This window comes from Dipodomys ordii, unplaced genomic scaffold, assembly GCF_000151885.1.
Source record: "Dipodomys ordii isolate 6190 unplaced genomic scaffold, Dord_2.0 Scaffold158, whole genome shotgun sequence".
Lineage (NCBI taxonomy): Eukaryota > Metazoa > Chordata > Mammalia > Rodentia > Heteromyidae > Dipodomys > Dipodomys ordii.
The window spans coordinates 1,963,405-1,982,940 of record NW_012267374.1 but is presented as its reverse complement, the minus strand read 5'-3'; the positions used below and the strand labels follow the sequence as shown (position 1 = coordinate 1,982,940).

Below are 19,536 nucleotides of genomic sequence, written 5' to 3'. Positions count from 1 at the left end.
CTGTTCAGCTCAAGGCTAGCGCTCTACCACTTGAGCCACAGCGCCACTTCCGGCTTTTTTCTTTTTGCTTATGTGGTGCTGAGGAATCGAACCCAGGGCCCCAGGCATGCAAGGCAAGAGCTCTACCACTGAGCCAATTTCCCAGCCCCTCTTTCCTTTTTCTTTCCTGTTTGAATTTAAGCCAGTCACTACAGAGCTGATACTATTAGCAGATGGAAACGGGAATCTTTGAAAGCTCAAGATCTGTATGTGGAAATGGTAGCCACAGCTGTGGCCCGGGGAAGCACATAAATTTTAGCGATGCAGTGAACTTAGTGGATCCTAGGAGTTGGGTGTTCTAGGCTTGGCAAGTCATACCTCATATATTTCCTATTCAGCAGAGACTGAACGTTATAAAAATGAGGAAAACCTGCAGTCCTTAGTAGAACTTCCTTGTGCCTCTTTATGCAGCTTTATTAAATCCAGATGCACATTAATTGTGTGTGTGTGTGTGTGTGTGTGTGTGTGTGTGTGTGTGTGTGTGTCGGGTGTGGTGCCTGAGCTCTGGGCCTGAACACTGTCCCTTAGCCCTTCAGCTCAAGGCTAACGCTCTACCACTTGAGCCATAGCACCACTTCCACCTTTTTCTTTTTATGTGGTGCTGAGGAATTGAACTCAGGGCCTCATGCATGCAAGGCAAGCATTCTACCATTGAGCCACCTTCCAAGCCCAAATACTCATTTTTAAAAGTCTAAATAGTTATCTTTTGTGTTTCTATTTCCTACTGGAAAATTATTGTTAGCCCGGAAGGGCTCCATATCTATTATCTGGAGTTGTGGCTCTTCTTGTTTTATGAAAACATCAGGTACTTAGCTAATTAACTGTGATACTCTTAGAGTCTTGTTTATAGGAAAGTGTCAACTTTCAGGATGTTATGTGTAGACCTGGATAAAATTACATAGAAAATGACCGAATCTTCTTCTTTTCATAAGCTGACCTTTCAGGCACCACCACCCGAAGATGGCTCAAAACAAAAAATGATCTTAGGATTGAAACAAGATAAGATCAAATTGAAGTCGTGGCAATTACACCAAGTACCATTCAATCATTGGATGGAATTTACTGTTGATCCCTGGGCTTAGATGCAAGGGGGAGTGTGCAGTATTTATTACTCTGCTGGTATAAAAGACAGACGAGGACTTTATTAACTGCAGTTACTGGGAAATCACAAGAAGAAATTAAAATTCCTCTTCAGATCCACAATCAACTGCCCTGAATACATCCTGCACAAAAGTCCAGAGAAAGGTAATACAAATAAAATAATATGAGTAAAATATTTGAGAAGAAGTGGGGGGATGGGAATGTTTAAAGTTTGTGCAGAAAGGTTAGTTAAAAAAAAAGAGAGAGAGAGAGAGAAAGGCAGGTATTCTTTCCAGCTCTCATGGTGGAAGTAGGAGGAAGTCTGAAAAATTGTGATCTGTTATCATAAGCCCAAATGTTATCTAACAGAAGTCAGAAATCAAGTGTCTCCTGCTGAGGTGCCAAGTGCCTGTCTGCCTCTAATTTTTTTTTCTTGAGAATTACTGTATGCAACTTGAATGACATTGTTGTAACTAGCTCCAAAGGGCCAGGCAGAGGGCAAGTAGCCATTATGTAAGTGGCCAATACTGTCTTATTATGTTTTTGAATGATGTAGAACTGTAGCTTCAAGTTGGCCAGCGGTACAGTAGCCTACTTGGTCATATGTTCTGATTACATTTTGGATAAATGCACCCATGAAGACATTCAATAGTAACACTAGGGTTTCTTGAATACTGTTTCCATTTTCTTCTTTCATAAAATATCACAAAAATAATGGCTGGTAGTGTTTCTCTAACTATTGCTGATGACCTTGCAGTGATAAGTTACTTGCCCAAGTCTGATGGGGGTAATTCTGATGAATTTCTGGAAACATTTTCCCCACTTAAAAAAATCAGTTACAGTTTTTTTTTGTATCCATAGGTCCCACAACCTTGGATTCAATGAATTTCAAATTAAAATATTTTAAAAAATTGCACATACAGACATTTTTTTCTCGACATTATTTTCAAAACAAAGTATAACAAATGTTTGTATTACATTTTTTTCCAGTCCTAGGGTTTGAACTCAGAGCCTGGGCACTGTCCCTGGGCTTCTTTTGCTCAAAGCTAGCACTCTACCACTTGAGCCATAGCGCCACTTCTGGGTTTTTCTGTTTATGTTTTACTGAGGAATTGAACCCAGGCCTTCATGCATGCCAAGCACGCACTCTACCACTAAGTCACATTCCCAGCCCTATATTATATTTAAATTACATTATAAATTGTAAGCAATCTGGAGATAACTTAATTGCACAGGAAGATGTGTCTAGGTCATAAGTAAACATAACATGTTATGTAACAGATGAGCACTGACTATCTTAGCAAAACAAAAAATCCACAAAAAAAATCCACAGATACTGAGGGATTGTTGTAGTTTTAGTTATATTAGCTGTAGCTGAAATGGTGACTGGTTCAGAAACTGAGATTAGAAAGCCAAAGTATATTTTTTCCCTCTGTATTGGTGTTGAAGGATAAGAGCATGTAAAGTTTTAGGCTTAGCCAGGCACCGGTGGCTCACATCTGTAATCCTAGCTATTCAGGAGGCTGGGATCTGGGGATCATAGTTTGAAGCCAGTCCAGGCAGGAAAGCCTATGAGACTCTTATCCAATAAACTCCAATAAACTACTCAGAAAAAGCAGGAAGTGGTGCTGTAGCTCAAGTGTAGACATGGACAACACCCAGGCCTTGAGTTCAAGCCCCAGGACTAGAAAAAAAAAGTTTTAGGCTTAATCCAGAGTATCCACTGGCCATATAGAAGCTCATTCACACACACACACACACACACACACACACACACACACACATACATGTCCATACTGAGGCCTAAACTCAGAACCTTGTTCTCTCTCTCTCTCTCTCTCTCTCACACACACACACACACACACACACACACACACACACACACGTCCATACTGAGGCCTAAATTCAGAACCTTTTGCTGGTTAATTGGACATAGACTCACACAAACTCTGTTTTCTGGGCTGGCTTCATACTATGACCTCAAGGTGGGTGCCAGTGGCTCACGCCTGTAATCCTAGCTACTCTGGAGGCTGAGATCTGAGGATTGTGGTTCAAAGCCAGCCCCGGAAGGAAAGTCCGTGAGACTCTTATCTCCAATAACCATCAGAAAACCGGAAGTGGTGCTGTGGCTCAGGTGGTAGAGCGCTCACCTTGAGCTGAAGAGCTGAAGGACAGTACCCAGGCCCAGAGTTCAAGCCCCATGGCCAAAAAACAAAAACAAAAACAATAACAAAAAAACCCAAAACAACTCCCCCCCCAAAAAAAACTATAATCCTCATATTTCAGCCTATTGATTTGCTAGAATTATAGACATGAACCACTGGTGCCCAGCTAGGCTCTACAATTTTTTTCCCACTCAGAAGTAATATATTTTCCATTAGGAGCGGAATCTTTTTCACTTTCCAAGATATCTCTTAATTACTCAATTTAATACCAATTAAATTATTCAAAATATGAGTCACCCAAATTGCATTATTATATTTTGCTATTTTCTTGAATTGTTTTAAAAAGTCAAGAATAGGGCTGGGAAGGTGGCTCAGTGGTAGAGTGCTTGCCTTGCATGCATGAGGCCCTGGGTTTGATTCCTCAGCACCAGATAAGCAGAAAAAGCTGGAAGTGGGGCTGAAGTTCAAGTGGTAGAGTGCTAGTCTGCAGCTGAAGAGCTGAGGGACAGCGCCCAGGCCCAGCGTTCAGGCCCCACGACTGACAAAAAAAAAAAAAAAAAGTCAAGAGTAGTCATCATTATTTATAAAAGATTCCATGCTTTCATTTCAATATCAGCTTTTTGTTGTTGTTGGTCCTGGGGCCTGAATTCTGGGTCTAGGCACTGTTCCTCAGCTCTTCAGCTCAAGGCTAGCACTCTATCACTTGAGCCATAGCACCACTTCTGGCTTTTTCTGCTTATGTGGTGCTGAGGAATTGAACCCAGGGCCTCATGCATACAAGGCAAACACTCTACCACTGAGCACCTTCCCAGCCCTTAACTTTGGTTTTATAAAGTGTTTTTCATTTTGTTTTTGTTTTTGCTGTTAACAGAGTCATTGGAATTTTAAGTGGGTCAAATTTCTTACAGTATCCATGTTGCAGCTTGACATAGAAGCAGGGTGGGGGTGGAAGTGGGGGGGAGTTCCAGGAGAAAGCACAGAAAACAGATGGTAGTCTGATATATCAGATTTTGGTGTGCGTGCGTGCGTGCGTGCGTGTGTGCGTGCGTGCGTGTGTGTGTGTGTGTGTGTGTGTGTACTTGCATGTACTTCCCAATACTGGGGCTTGAACTCAGGGCCTGGGTGGGCATTGTCCCTTAGAATTTTTGCTCAAGGCTAATGCTGTATCTCTTGAGTCATAGCTCCACTTCTAGCTTTTTGGTGGTTGGAGGAGACAGCCCAGGGGCTTTTCTACCTGGCCTAATTTTCACCTGTGATTCTCAAATCTCAGCTTCCTGAGTAGCTAGGATTACAAGTATGAGCCTTAGGGCCCTGGCTGAAATTTTTGTTAGAAGAGAGCAATTGTTCTGATCATCCCTGTGCTGAGCATCAAAGTACCTGGAAACTTAGTGGGTAAAACAATAAATGATTTTTGTCTTTTAGAATCCTACTGGTAGACAAGGCTCAACTGGACAGTCCTTAACTTGGGTTTCTTGTGCTGTGCAGTCAGATGGACCAGTGGCTTGGGTTAGAGTCATCTGATAGCACAGCTGCGATGGTCTCTTCACTCACATGCCTGCTCTCTTATCAGCTGTGGGGACTCTTCCCCTTTCCATGTGCCTTCACATCCCCGTGGTTCTCAATGGGACTGGAGCCTCTTATCCTACCCTCCCAGGACAGCAGCAACTGTGTATATATTGGTGGTACTGGGGTTTGAACTCAAGGCCTTATATTTGCTGGGCAGATTTTCTACCACTAGGGCCATACCTCCAATTCTTATAGCATGTTTTTAATTTTTCAAATAGAATTTTATAATTATTAAGGTGTTGTACAGCAGGGTTACTGTTTCATAAGTCAGGTAATGAGTGCATTTCTTTTTGGACGATGCCACTCCTTCCTTCACTTTGCCCATAGGTTGCATAGTTCATTTCCCACACGGTATCTACTGAGCACCGTGCCTGCATTTATTTGCCCATCCTCCCTCCATTTCTGTGTCCCTTTTGCTTTCCCTCCCCCATAAAAGACAAAAAGGAACAACAAGAGCAAAACACCCCAAAGTGAAAACAACACCTCCACCACCATCACTACCACCAAACAAACCAAACCAAACATGTTTCCACTTCCTGGAATTCCTTTTGAGAAATAGTATTTTAAGTGTTCTGAGGAGTTGCATCTTTAGGTTCCTGTTTTAAGATTATCCTCCTTTGGTCCCACTAAGAGAATGCCTCCACCTGTATCTTAGAGCATTTCTTACCTATTGGCTAGTTTCTAAGAGACAGGAAGCAGAGCTATCAGGTCAGTTTAGGGACACACCTATGACTCCTCCACTGTCACGTCTGCCATATTCTAATGGCTAAAGTTGTAGTGAAGGTTACTTAGATGAAAAGGGGCACAGAGACAGATATTCTGGGTTTGGAGGTGTAAGTGGCAAGGTCATGCTGTTGAGAGAACTTTTCATGGCTATCTTTGGAACATATGAGCTGTCATAGACATGAACACTTAAGGGCTTCTCTTTGCACACAAAACATTATTTCTACTCTTCTGGGAGGAACACAAAGGTTCAACACCCATGGACTTCTGATCATATAAAATAATATTTATCAAAATATAAGAATTATTTCATTCTTCCTTTCCTTTCCTTCCATCTCTCTTTCCATTCCTTCCTTTGCTTCGCATTATTTTTTGGGAGTGGACAATTCCTACTATGCAGCCCAGGCTGGCCTTGAACTTTCTATAGAGCTGAGGCTGGTTTCTAATTCATAATCCTCCTGGGACTTACAGGCATGTAGCACTACCTCCTAAATAAAGTGCCAGGACTGATTAATCAATAAAGTACCCCTGATGCGCTGGTAATTGAAAAACTTCAGGCAAATCAAATGTATTTTTTATAACTTACTGTTTCTCTTTGACCCCTTGCCCTCCTTTCTGAAGTTTTAGGGATTTAGCCGAGAGCCTTAAGCATGCTAGGCAAATACTCTATCTCTACCCCCAGTCTCAGCTTTAGTGATTCTATTTATTTCCCCCCCTTTTTTTTCAGTGCTGGAGTTCAAACTTAGCACCTTGTACTTATTAGGCAGTATTCAAATGATACCATTTAAAAAGAAGTCACGAAACAGCTTAGATAAACAGAACACAATAAAGTCCACAAATTTAATAAATTACAGGAAAGAGTATTATATTACTATAATACTGTCTCACATTAGCTTCTGACATTTACATTTCTGAGAAAGAAATTGACACTATTAGTGTGTGTGAGTGTATGTATGTGTTTGTGTGTGTGTGTATACATATCAATCCTAGAGCTTGAACTCAGGGCCTAGATACTGTTCCTGGGTTTAATATGCTCAAGGCTAGTACCCTACCACTTGAACAGCAACAGCTCTGCTTCTGGTTTTCTGGTGGCTAAATGGAGATAAAAGTCTCATAGACTTTTCTGCTCAGGCTGGCTTCAAACTATGATCCTCAGGTCTTAGCTTCCTGAAAAGCTAGGACTACAGGCATGAACCACCAGTGCGTGGCATATTGTTTTATTCTTAATAGTAGTACAACCACAATGTTCAATTAAACCTGAAGTATTTTTAAATGTCAAATATTGGAACTTCTCCTTGAAAAAGTAACATTTTATTGTATATTGAGTTTGTCCTCTGACATTTTCACATTGATTTTTTCTTGCAAAATAGATTTATAATATGCAGTAAAAATTTAAAGATGCTGATGTGCTAGAAAAACCAGAAGGATAATGGAGAATACTAAAATCTTATTTATTTATTTGCCAGCCCTAGGGCTTGAACTCTTGAGCTTCATTTGCTCAAGGCTAGCACTCTACCACTTGAGCCACAGCACTACTTCTAGCTTTTTCTGTGTATGTTGTATGGAGGACTCGAACCCAGGGCTTTATGCATGCTAGGCAAGCACTCTACCACTGAGCCACCTTCCCAGCCCACCAATATTTTAATTACATAATTATATTAGCATCGTGAAGCAGCTTAATGTAACAATGAAAATAGAATGAGGCAGATTGTAGCATCCTTTGTCACCACTTTTTTTTGAAAACTATCAGTAAATATGTGAAGGTTTGGGTCACTTGAGTGCCTAAGGGTGACATCTGAGTATCTATTGGCTTTGGAGGGCTCATGAAGATGGAAGAGGAACATAGAGACACGAGAAATATTCATTGCCAACTTGGGGGATCAAGATAAGTTCCAAGAGTAAGGTAATAACTCACTTCCTGGAACAAGAGACCAGGAGGAAGGAAAACTATAGTCAGGCATACTCTGAGGTAAGTTTCCTGACCATTGACCCACTGGAAGTTTAGATGTCTCGCTTTCCCTTCAGGCTTTCAGCTTCAGAGACTTCACGAGGATTTGGGAAGGTGGTTTAGTGGTAGAGTGCTTGCTTAGCATGCATGAAGCCCTGGGTTCAATTCCTCAGTACCACATGAAGAAAAAAAGCTGGAAGTGGTGCTGTGGCTCAAGTGGTAGAGTGCTAGCCTTGAACAAAAGAAGCTCAGGAACAATGCCCAGGCTGAGTTCAAGCTCCAGGACAAAAACAAAAAACAGAGACTTCACAAAGCTCAACTATAGCTGTCTCCTCTGGTCCACACAAGATGCTACCACTTGGGCATGTCCTGTGCTTCACAGCCTGTCCCAAGGCTCGCTGCGCCTTCAAAGGCACCTTTCATTAGTGATCACTGGAGACAGCCAACTTCTCTTTTCCTTGGTAGGTAGCTGGACTAGATGAGACTCATGGAGTGAAGCCTCAGGTTAGCCCCTAGAAGTCAGTTAGATGTACTCTGTTTAGTTAGCATAGAATTAGGCCCCTAACCCTAGCCAGTCATCTTGAAAATGTGCTATGTGTCACTGGAGCTTCCTGAGGTGGAGTGCATGGATGAGTCACCGCAGCTATCACCACCATTAGAAACCCACAAACCTCCCCATGCTTGAGCGGCCTGAGGAAGCAAAGGAAATATCACTTTGCAAGTGACAGAATGTCACATGGTTTCAGCCACTGGTAATCTTTCTGGAACAATATTTTATAGATATAGGCCTAGGTGCACATGTCAAGTTTGGTGTGTCTATATATATATATATATATATATATATTCACATATAAATATATATACATACATATTCACATATATGACTTGTATGATAAATAAGCAGAGTGTTTACTTATTTTATAAATTATTGAATACAGAGTTATATGGAATCAATAAATAATGATAGGCAAACATATGTTAACTAATACTGATAAAGCATGGTAATTTCTTTTGTGTGTGCATGCCAGTTATGGGGTTTGGACTCAAGGCCTCTCGATCTTGCTTAGCTTATTCATTCAAGGCTGAACTCTACCACTTGAGCCACACCTCCACTTCTGACTTGCTGGTTAATTGGAGATGAGAGTCTCATGGATTTGTCTTCACTACCTGGCTTTGAACCTTGATCCTCAAATCCCAACCTCCTGTGTAGCTAGGATTTACAGGTGTGAGCCACCAGTGCCAGGTTGAATTATGGTAATTTTATATTTTCAAGAATTCTATCTTTTCTTACAGTCATATTATTTTAAGAACCTAGCACTTTATATGCCCATATGAACATAGAACAAAGGAACTTGTTGAAATTGGTTTAAGAAGAGGGAGTGGAGATAAGAGAAAGAGGGAGCAATGGAGAGGGTGAAGTTGATTGAGGTTCATTATATGAATATATGGAAATATCACAAAAATCCTTTGTACAACTAAAGTATGTTAATAGAAATATTTTTTAAAAAGATTGTAAGCTGGGTGCTGGTGGCTCACACCTGTAATCCTAGCTGTGCAGGAGGCTGAGAACTGAGAATTGCAGTTCAAAACAAGCCCTAGCAGAAAAGTCAGAGAGACTTATTTTCAATTAAGGAGCAAAATGTTTGATTGAAGGTCTGGCTTAAATGGTAGGGCATCAGCTGTGAATGAGAAAGCCAAGTGAAAGAGCCAACACCCTGAGTTCAAGTCTCTGTACACGCACATGCATGTACACACACAATTGTGAATAGTTTGATATAAGTGGAGATGCACTTTTGTTTTGATTTTTAATTTTTTTATCTTTAAGTAGTTGTACAAAGAAGGTGCCATATAAGAAAGTTAATGAATATACTACATCTTGATCAGTGTCACCTCCTTGAACGAACGCTTGATTTGTTTTAATGCAAGGGAAAACGATAATATAAAAAAAAAGAAGAATCAATACAACAGTATACTTTTTTTAAGTATATAAAGAATTGAGGTTTATTTAGCTCAGAACAAGTATACTTTCTTATATACTAAGCTGATTTGGACCAAAAGCTGACAACCAACCAGATAACCAATAAATAATAAAAATAAAATAATCCATAAGTAAGTGTATGTACAGAATTACTATGTTCTAAGATTAAGTGGTAATAGGTATTCTACTAGGTATGTTCCATAGCCTATGGCCATGATATCTCAATGTTTCAGGCAATCAATGGGCTTTCTTTTTTTTTTTTTTTTTTGATTTTGTCGGTTGTGGAGCTTGAACTCTGGGCCTAGGCACTGTCCCACAGCTCTTCAACTAAAGACTAGCACTCTACCACTTGAGCCACAGTACCACTTCCAGTTTTCTGAGTGGTTTATTGGAGATAAGAGTGTCTTCCTGTCTGGGCTGGCTTTGAACCCCAATCCTCAGATCTCAGCCTCCTGAGTAGCTAGGATTACAGGTGTGAGCCTCTGGCGCCCAGCAATGGGCTGATTCTTACTATTAATAGTTTCTTTTAAATTCATATGTGATCTTTGTATCTTATAAAATGGCTCCTGCTGATGGCATACATGATGCCTACAGATTCATGTATTAACCAGTAACAAATTATAACAAAGTCAAATATGCTGCCTCTAATGAATTTAACTGAAAATATTTTATTTTACTGAGCTTTTATTTTAAGTTGTTATTCAAGGATTATGTTATTCTTCATGGTAAATGACAACTCTGTTAGAAAATTTTTTCTGACATTATTACTTATCTAAAGAACAACTGCATGTAATTGTACTGAACATCTATTCCATGCCTTACTCTAGGCAGTGATAGATTAGCGGGCTAGAGATTTTATCCATAGAAGCTTTCACATGGATGGAGAGATAACATGAACACCATCTGCTGAACCCATGTTTATAAGCAGAGTGATAGATGAATGCAGTGGAGAGTTATTTATTCTGGCTTTGGGTTGAACCCAGAGGTGAACAGGCTGAGAAAGGAGAAAAAAGCCATATAGGCCAACTTGAGAAAATGCATTTTTTGATTCATACTGTTTAATGTAATGTGGCTAGAAGGAAAGGGGGATGGACATTGCAGATTAGGCTGGTATTGGATGGCTGGAGACTATGATATTGAAGGTATTCTGTTGAAACATGTAAAGAGGTTGAGATCAATGAATCCTATTTTAGATTGATCATCCTATATTTTTAAAAACAGCATAAATTGTAGGTAAATGTAATTGTTTTTCTTGCCCCAATTTTTAATTTTCCTCCAAAATTCTAAAAGCTTTTGAATGATAAGAAGAATTTATTAATTTTTTTTGTACTGATCCTGGGGCTTGAACTCAAAGGCCTGGATGCTGTCCCTTAGCTTTTATGCTCAGGGCTATTGCTCTACCACTTCAGCCATAGCTATACACCCAGCTTTTTTTTTTTTTTTGCCAGTCCTGAGGCTTGAACTCAGGGCTGAGACACTGTCCCTAAGCTTCTTTTGCTCAAGGATAGCACTCTACCACTTAAGCCACAACGCCACTTCCAGCTTTTTCTATTTACGTGGTACTGAGGAATCAGACCCAGTGCTTCATGCATGCTAGGCAAGCACTCTACCACTAAGCCCTATTCCCAGTCCCTGCTCCCAGATTTTTTTTTTTGCTGGTTTATTAGAGACTAAGAATCTCACAGATTTTCCTGACCAGGCTGGCTTTGAACCGTGATCCTTAAACCTCAGCCTCTCGAGTAGCTAGGAATACAGATATGAGCCACGGGTGCCTAGCTAAAAAGAAATTTTAAGTTTTTCAAAAACACCAATATTTGAGAGTTAATAATCTTGTGGTTGGTTAATACCATTAAAAATAATAAAGACTCTCAGTGGTAGAGTGCTTGCCTTGCATGTGTGAGGCCCTGGGTTCGATTCCTCAGCACCACATATGCCGAAAAAGCCATAAGTGGCGCTGTGGCTCAAGTGGTAGAGCACTAGCCTTGAGCTGAAGAGCTGAGGGACAGCACCCAGGCCCAGAGTTCAGGCCCCAAAACCGGCAAAAAAGAAAAGACAGAGAAATTTCTGATATATTGTATGCTATATCAGTGTGACTTTGGTTCTATTTTTTTATCTCTCCTTCACTTTATCATAAAGTCATATGCTACAATGTGAGCTGATTTCACATTTCTACATTCTGGGATCTTGTTACAAATGTGTCTCTCTGAATTAATTCTGATATAATTGTTCACTGCATAATGGCAGTGAGATTTCATAATATATGAGTTGCAATATCAAAGCATAAAAGCGATTCTAGTTTAAAAAAGGAAACCAGGTTTCATTCCAAAATTGTCCTTAAGATTTTGTATATCACTCAGGGTGATGGCTCTCAGACTTTCTGTTCTCAGAATCTGTTCAGTAAAATATCTGAAGGGCCCAAAGTGCTTTTGTTTATGAGATTGCATCAATCAATATTGAATGGCTTAATAAGTGTGTAGAAACACTTTTGAAATATTTGTTCATTTAAAAAAAATAAAAAAATCTTCACCTATTAACATATATTTATTAAAAATGATAATTTTTCAAACAAAAGTATTGATAAACAATGACATTGCTTTATCTTTTTGCAAATCTCTTTCATGCATGGTCTATTAGAATCCGCTAAATCTCATAGACATCTTTATTCAATATGTTACAATAGAATATGTCATGGAACCTTTAGAAAATTTCTCAACACTGAAGAGGAAAAAGAGCAAATAGACAAACAATGCTTCAGCTTTATTATGGATCATTTTGTTCTCATATATACACTGAAGGTATTTGGGGGTTTCCAGATCCCACTTTGAGAACCACTGACTTAGAACAAAACAGTGTTTATTCAGTGTTAAATACATATGAAGATAAATCAAATCCATAATTAGTCACACATAAGAACACATATATTTAGGGGCTGGGAATGTGGCTTAGTGGTAGAGTGCTTGCCTAACATGCATGAAGCCCTGGGTTTAATTCCTCAGTACCACATAAACAGAAAAAGCCTGAAGTGGTGCTGTGGCTCAAGTGGTAGAGTACTAGCCTTGTACAGAAGCAGCTCAGGGACAGTGCCCAGGCCCTAAGTTCAAGGTCCAGGACTGGGAAAATAATATATATATACTTAGCCAGGCACACCAGTGGCTAACATCTATAGTTCTAGGTATTTAGGGTAAGATCTGAATATTAAAGTTCCAAGCCAGCTCAGGCAGACTCTTTTCCCCAACTAGCCAGCAAATCCTCAGATTTCAGCCTCTTGAGTAGCTAGGATTATAAGCATGAGCCACTGGCCCTTGGCTTTATTTTATGCTCTTTTATCTTAAGCACTGTAGGTACTTGATTCATTTTTCCCATATAATCAGCCAATATAGGCCAAAGACATGCTGACTTTTAACCTCAGATTTTCACTTCATCACTTCCGTTCAGCCCATTCACTCTGTGTGTGTGTGTATGTGTATGTGTGTGTGTGTGTGTGTGTGTGTATGTGTGTGTTCTGGTACTGGGGCCTTAACTCAGGGCCTATCCTTCAGCATTTTCACTAGAGGCCAGTGTTTTATTACTTAAGCCACATCGCCACTTCTGGTTTTTTGCTGGTTAATTAAAGAGTCCACAAACTTTTCTGCTCAGGTTGGCTTTGAACTTTGATCCTCAGATCTTAGCCTCCTGAGTAGCTAGGCACCTGCAGGCCAGCGTATTCACTTTTACTTTGCTTTTGGGGCAACATTCCCTTTTTAAGAGAGATATTTTCACCAGATTAATATCAGGGAAACATTAGAAGATTAGACAATACTTTAAGTCTAACTAGAAATATTGTGGGACTGAACTGCATAATATATGTGTAGAAATTCAATTTTTTTCCTTTTGAAATCTCTTTCAATTAAGAAAATGTATTCATTTTTGGTTATATTTGGTCAAAATTGCCCCAAATAAATCTTCAAATGATCTTCAAATAAGCTTAGTGTACCTTTGTTTGTATTTGTATAATCATTCACCTATAAAAGGAAATATGTATTGTTTCCAGTTTTAGCTATTCTAAGTAAAGCTCAAATGAACATTCATGTAGTCTTCTTGTGTGAATGTAGCTTTCGTTTCTTTGAAAAAAATGACCAAGAGTGATACTGCTGAGTCATAAGGTAAGTCCATGTTTAGTTTTATAAGAAACTGTTTTTCAGAGTTGTACCATTTTACATTGTTGCAGGCAATGTCTGACTCATTCTATTTCTTTGTATCTATGCCAGCATTTGGTGTTATTTTAGAGGTTCAGAGTATTGTAGCTATACTTTTAATTTGAATAAGGTACAAATGGAGGGGCAATTCTTCTTCCCTCACTCTTTAAAAAATATATATGTATATATTTTGTGCCAGGATGGAGGCTTGAACACTGGGCTTGAGCAATGTCCCTTAGCTTTTTCACTTAAGAATGGTGCTCTACCCCAGGATACAAGGACACATGACCTACCTCCATGTTCATTGCTGCACTCTTCACAATAGTCATGATATGGAAACAACGCAGATGCCCTACTACAGATCAATGGATTGAAAAATTTTGGTACCTAAATACAATGGACTCTTACCCATCCATTAGAAAGGATAAAATAATGGCATTCACAGGGAAATAGATGGAACTAGAACAAATCATATTGAGTGAAAAAAGTCAAGATCAAAGAGACAAGTGGCATATGGTCTCCCAGATATGCAGATGTTAAATTCAAAACACAATGAAATACGACAAAGTAAACAGGAGTCAAGAAACAAAGGCCCTCTTCTTAATTTGTCATATCGTTTTTAGACAACTCTATGTTCTTGACCTCACCTATGGTATATACATGTGCACATCTGAGGGGAGCTAGGAGGAGGGCAAAGAATCAGAGGAAAATGGGTGAAAAAATACAGCAGAGGGGCCCATCAGCTGCCCTGGACTTTGATGAAAGTGAACTAAGCAACTCAAGGGCATGAGAGGGAAAGAGGGAACAGCTGATATTAAGCAAAAAGAAAGAAATATACATATCACCTGATTTGGAAGAAATAGTTGTGAAGGGTTAAAGTACTTGAGGCAGTGACCATTTGTTGCTTGTTTCAGAGCAGAGCAACACGTGGTGGTAAAACACCTGGTTGTGTGCCTTTATAAGCCCTGCAAATCCTTAGCTCAGGGCTCTCCTCTTAGGCTCCGCTGTGTCGGAGTGTAGGACGAGGTCTGAGATGCAGCCCGTCTAAATAAAACCTTAAAACAGCTGTAAAGTCTGACTCTCGGTGGTCTTCTTGGTGGGGGTTCTGCGACCTAGGCATAACAGTTGTTTTGTCAAAGTTTGTAGAGTTCATAACGACAATTTACCTTGTGAAGGTTAAAACGTGTTTGTGACTTTGGCTAAGTATCACTATCCAATACTGTGGAATTTATGTAATCACTTAATCTCAATAAAGAAAAACAGAATGGTGCTCTACCACTTGAGCCACACCTCCACTTCTGGCTTTACACTGGTTAATTGGAGATAAGAGTCTCAGATCTTTTTGTCTAGGTGGCTTTGAACCTCAAATCTTAGATCTCAGAGTCGCCTGAGTAGCTGGGATTATAGCCATGAGGTACTGTCACCCAGCTTCAATTTTTTCTTTTATGCATCAACCTGGGTCTGTCAAGTCTAAAAACAATTCACCTTGCCCCAAGTCCTGAAGATTTTTCATAGCTTTTCTAAATATTGTATTGTATTGCATTGTATATTGACTCTCAATTTCTAACACTTTCACTTAAAAATAGATATGTGTTTGTAGTGTGTGTGTGTGTATGTATGTGTATTTGTGTGAGTGTGTGTATGTGTGTGTTTGTGCATGTGTATGTGTATGTTTGTGTATGTATGTATGTGTGTATGTATGTGTATTTGTGTGAGTGTGTGAGTGTGTACTGGGGTACTTGGGCTTGAACTCAGAGCTTCATGCTCTTGCTTGGCTTTTTCCTTCAAGTTTTGAGCTCTACCATTTGAGCCACATCTCTACTTCCAGATTTTTGCTAGTTAATTTGAGGAAAGAGTTTCATCGATTTTTCTAAGCGTGTTGGCTTTAAATCTTGATCATCAGATCTCAGATACCTGAGAAGCTAGGATTATGGTTATGAGCCACTGATACCTGGCTGTCACTCTGATCTTACATGAAATGTTTTTGTTAGGACATATAGAGATAAAAATGACTGTCTTGCCATGCCTCTTAGCCCCCTTTACAGATGCAGTGAGACCAAGGTCTCCCTTGAATCTGGCCCATCACTTAGCTGATCTTGGAGAGTCTAACCTCAGGCCCTCAGAGTGCTTAAGTGAAGCTGTATCTATAGGTCTGATTCCAGAGGGCTAGATATGCTAGGTAGAAAATTGTGATAGACATTATCTACTGTCTTCCCTTGCATATTACAGGCAATGTGTCTTAGAGGTCACTTGCCACCGGTGACCTGTTCTCCAGGCTGGGAATGTAAGAATGGAAAAGCTCGGCTCACATTATTGTATGTTTCCTATATCATATGTAAATATATATTATGTGCACATTTATGTGTGAGTTTATACATATGCATACAAGTATTGGATATCTATTTTAAATTTATGTTTTACAGATGAGGACAATGAAAGTTAATAAAATGGTATATTTTAAGAGTGTTATCATCAAGTCCAATTCTACTGCTTTTAATGGGAAATGGAATGATTCAGTTCCTGACCTCTTTCCTAAAAGGAACTTGTTATATTTGCATGGCTTTATAACATATTAGGAGCTGAAGGCAGAGGGCTCAAGCCATTTCTGAATATTATGAGTAGTGTTGTTACAACTATTGGCTGTTGTTATTACTGGAAGGCCAAGATGAGATGGTTGTGACTGTTTTTTTTTTCCTTCTTAATATCTGGTTTTACAGGAGAGCCATGGATTACTACAGGAAATACGCAGCCGTCATCCTGGTCATGTTGTCTGTGTTTCTGCATATTCTCCATTCCTTCCCTGATGGAGACTTTACCATGCAGGGTATGAAGCCAAATTTGAAGTAATTAGGATAACATAGATTTCTGGATGGACATCAATAGCTCCATTAATTACACTTCTACCTCCTTTTCAAATGTGATAAATCCTCACTGCTGGATACATAGCTAGGCATTTGTAGATGGTGAACATACAATTAAATTAGGTTCAGAGCAAATGGTGTCTTACACATCCATTTAAGTAGCAGCTGGTACATTTTCATTTGAAATAGGCTCATTATTTCTCCTTATGAGTTTTACAAGAACATCATTCTTATTCATTTTTTCTGCATTTCTCCCAGGAAGATTTGGGATGATTTTAACATTGCCTTTGAAGAAGAATTGTCATATCAGTTAACAAGTGAGGAAAAACAAAACCATTTTTTTCAGAGTTTTTTTTTTTGCTTGCCTTTGTTTTTTATTTGTGTTGGTCCTGAGGCTTGAGGGCCTGGGCACTGTTCCTGAGCTTTTTTGCCCAAGGCTAGTGCTCTACCACTTGAGCTATAGCTCTACTTCCAAACCAAACCAGATTTATTCAGCAACTTGTTTTGCTGTATTGTTTGAAAATTCCTATCCAGTGTCGGATATAATTCCATTGGTTTAAAATTGTGAACAACTATTTGTTATCCTTTTTCCTCTAGATACATGATAATATTTTAATCCCCAATCCCAACTGTAGATGCTGATCAAATACTAGGCTCTCTGTGTTTACCAAGCTTTCTTAATTCTGACATATTTTTCTCTGCTAATATTTGGAGCTCCTGTAGGGAAATAACAACAGCAAGTTCTAAAGGAGAAAATATTTTGCCTCTGGGCAAAATTTTCCCTTCAGAATATGGCATTTTCATCTGTCAAGTTTTGTGTTCTCTCTAAGCATACTATTAGCATTGAGATAAATTCATACTTGGAAGGGAGAGAAATTACTGTGAGAGTTCCCATGTAGGTCTGAAAAAAGTTGTTTTCCTATAAACATGTTCATAATTAGCGTAAATAGTATGTATGAAGATTAACATGTAGTCAAAATAATTTACTTCCCTCTCATTGTCCATGGAAAAGGAATATTTTCCATCTCCTTATATGGAAAAAGCCAATTTATCTTTGAATCCTTTTGGGGTTCTTTCTTTCTTTTATTGTCTGATAGGATGCCCAGAATGCAAGCTAAAGGAAAACAAATACTTTTCCAAGCTGGGAGCCCCCATTTATCAGTGCATGGGCTGCTGCTTCTCCAGGGCATACCCCACTCCAGCCAGGTCCAAGAAGACAATGCTGGTCCCCAAAAACATCACCTCCGAGGCCACATGCTGTGTGGCCAAAGCATTTACAAAGGTAAGAACTACAAGGATCAGAGACGATTTCTGCCCAGTAAACTAGAGAATTGTTCATAGAGCATCCATGAAATTTAATGCCAAAAGTGTCTAGAGACCCATCTTTTTGTCGAACTTTTTTGTGGGGAGGGGTTATATTTGTACTTTAAATTAACAGAGTTAGATAAGATTAAAAATAAGTTTATTTCAGAGAAGTTGATAGTTGACTAGTGGTCACATATGGGGGAGACACAGAAGAAGGAGGTTGTATATTGGGAACAAAACTACAGACCCACAGAAAAAAGTTCTTATGTTCCTCAGCATAATAGGGTAACAGTAGTTCACCACCATTTATTATGTGTCTTGTAGAGAACTAGAGGAAAGAAATTAAAAGGTTCTCCACACAAATTAATAATAAATATGCAAGGAGATGGACAAGTTGAAAGTCTGATCTGATTATTTTATACTGCATATGCATATCAAATTGTCATGCTTGCTCATAAAAATTATCATTGTTACATGCCAGTAAAAAATAAAGTTATGAAAACAAAAGAGTTAGGATATATGCAAGGCCCTGGAGTTTGATTCTCAATGTGGCAAAATCAAAATTAAAATAAGTTGATGAGTATTTTTATAAACTGAGAATATAGGCCAAAGCCTATCATACACACAGCCCTAGGTTTAATTTTCATAACGGAACCAAATCAAGTAAAAGAAAAAAAACCCAACCCAACTCTTCCTAGAAAAGAAACAAGAGGGGCTGGGAAGGTGGTTCAGTGATAGAGTGCTTGCCTTGCATATCTGAGGCCCTAGGTTCCATTCCTCAGCACCACATAAGCAGAAAAATAAGCCAGAAGTGGCGCTGTGGCTCAAGTGGTAGAGCGCTAGCCTTGAGCTGAAGAGCTGAGGGACAGCGCCTAGGCCCAGAGTTCAGGCCCCACGACCAGAGGGCCCCCCCCAAAAAAAAAGAAAAGAAAAGAAACAAGCAACAAAGATAATAATCAAAGTACCGAACAGAAAACAAACAAATGAAGCCTGGTACAGGTTGGCTTCATTCACAATAGGGAAAGAGATGAGTACAGGGAAGTTGGGAGACAAGGATAGCATATTTACATAGTGTGAACTTAATCTTTTAGAGTGAAAATATGCCTGAAAGGGAGACTATGTAAATGTAGCCAGTATCTATTTAACTCATCTACCAATAATTTTGCCTAACATTTTTAAATGTTATCTATCTATCTATCTATCTATCTATCTATCTATCTATCTATCTATCTATCTATCTATCTATCCACCCATCCTTTCATACCTCTATCTTTGTTCCCTCTCCTGCAGGCCACAGTAATGGGGAATGCCAGAGTGGAGAACCACACCGAGTGCCACTGCAGTACTTGCTATTATCACAAATCTTAAGTATTTTGCACACTGTTGTGTTGACGACTGCTGATTTCATGGAATGGGAACTGAAGTTGTTCAGGGTTTGTGCGATACAGCCCTCCTTTTCCTGGCCAGACCATTTTGTGTGCTTCAGAAACATGCTGCAGCTCGATTGCTTTCCTCCTTCTCCTGTGCAGTACAATCAGCAGTCTAGATCTTTCCATTTGGGATAAAATATAGCATATCTCATAACCATTAAAAGCTTGTTCCATTGGAAATAAAGTCTTTTAAATCATCATTCAGTCATGGAATTATCTTTTTTTTTCTTTCTTAAAGTAAAGCCAAAGCCAGGCATGATGTCTGT

General features: G+C 39.3%; 1 protein-coding gene across 1 annotated transcript; it reads left to right on the top strand.

Annotated features, from left to right (window-relative positions):
* The first annotated feature begins 16,398 nt into the window (after nucleotides 1-16,398).
* On the top strand, nucleotides 16,399-19,208 carry Cga (glycoprotein hormones, alpha polypeptide). The gene is made up of 3 exons (XM_013032857.1): nucleotides 16,399-16,498; nucleotides 17,633-17,817; nucleotides 19,131-19,208. The coding sequence occupies exons 1-3, from the start codon at nucleotides 16,399-16,401 to the stop codon at nucleotides 19,206-19,208; spliced, it is 363 nt and encodes a 120-aa protein (XP_012888311.1).
* The last annotated feature ends 328 nt before the right edge of the window (nucleotides 19,209-19,536 follow it).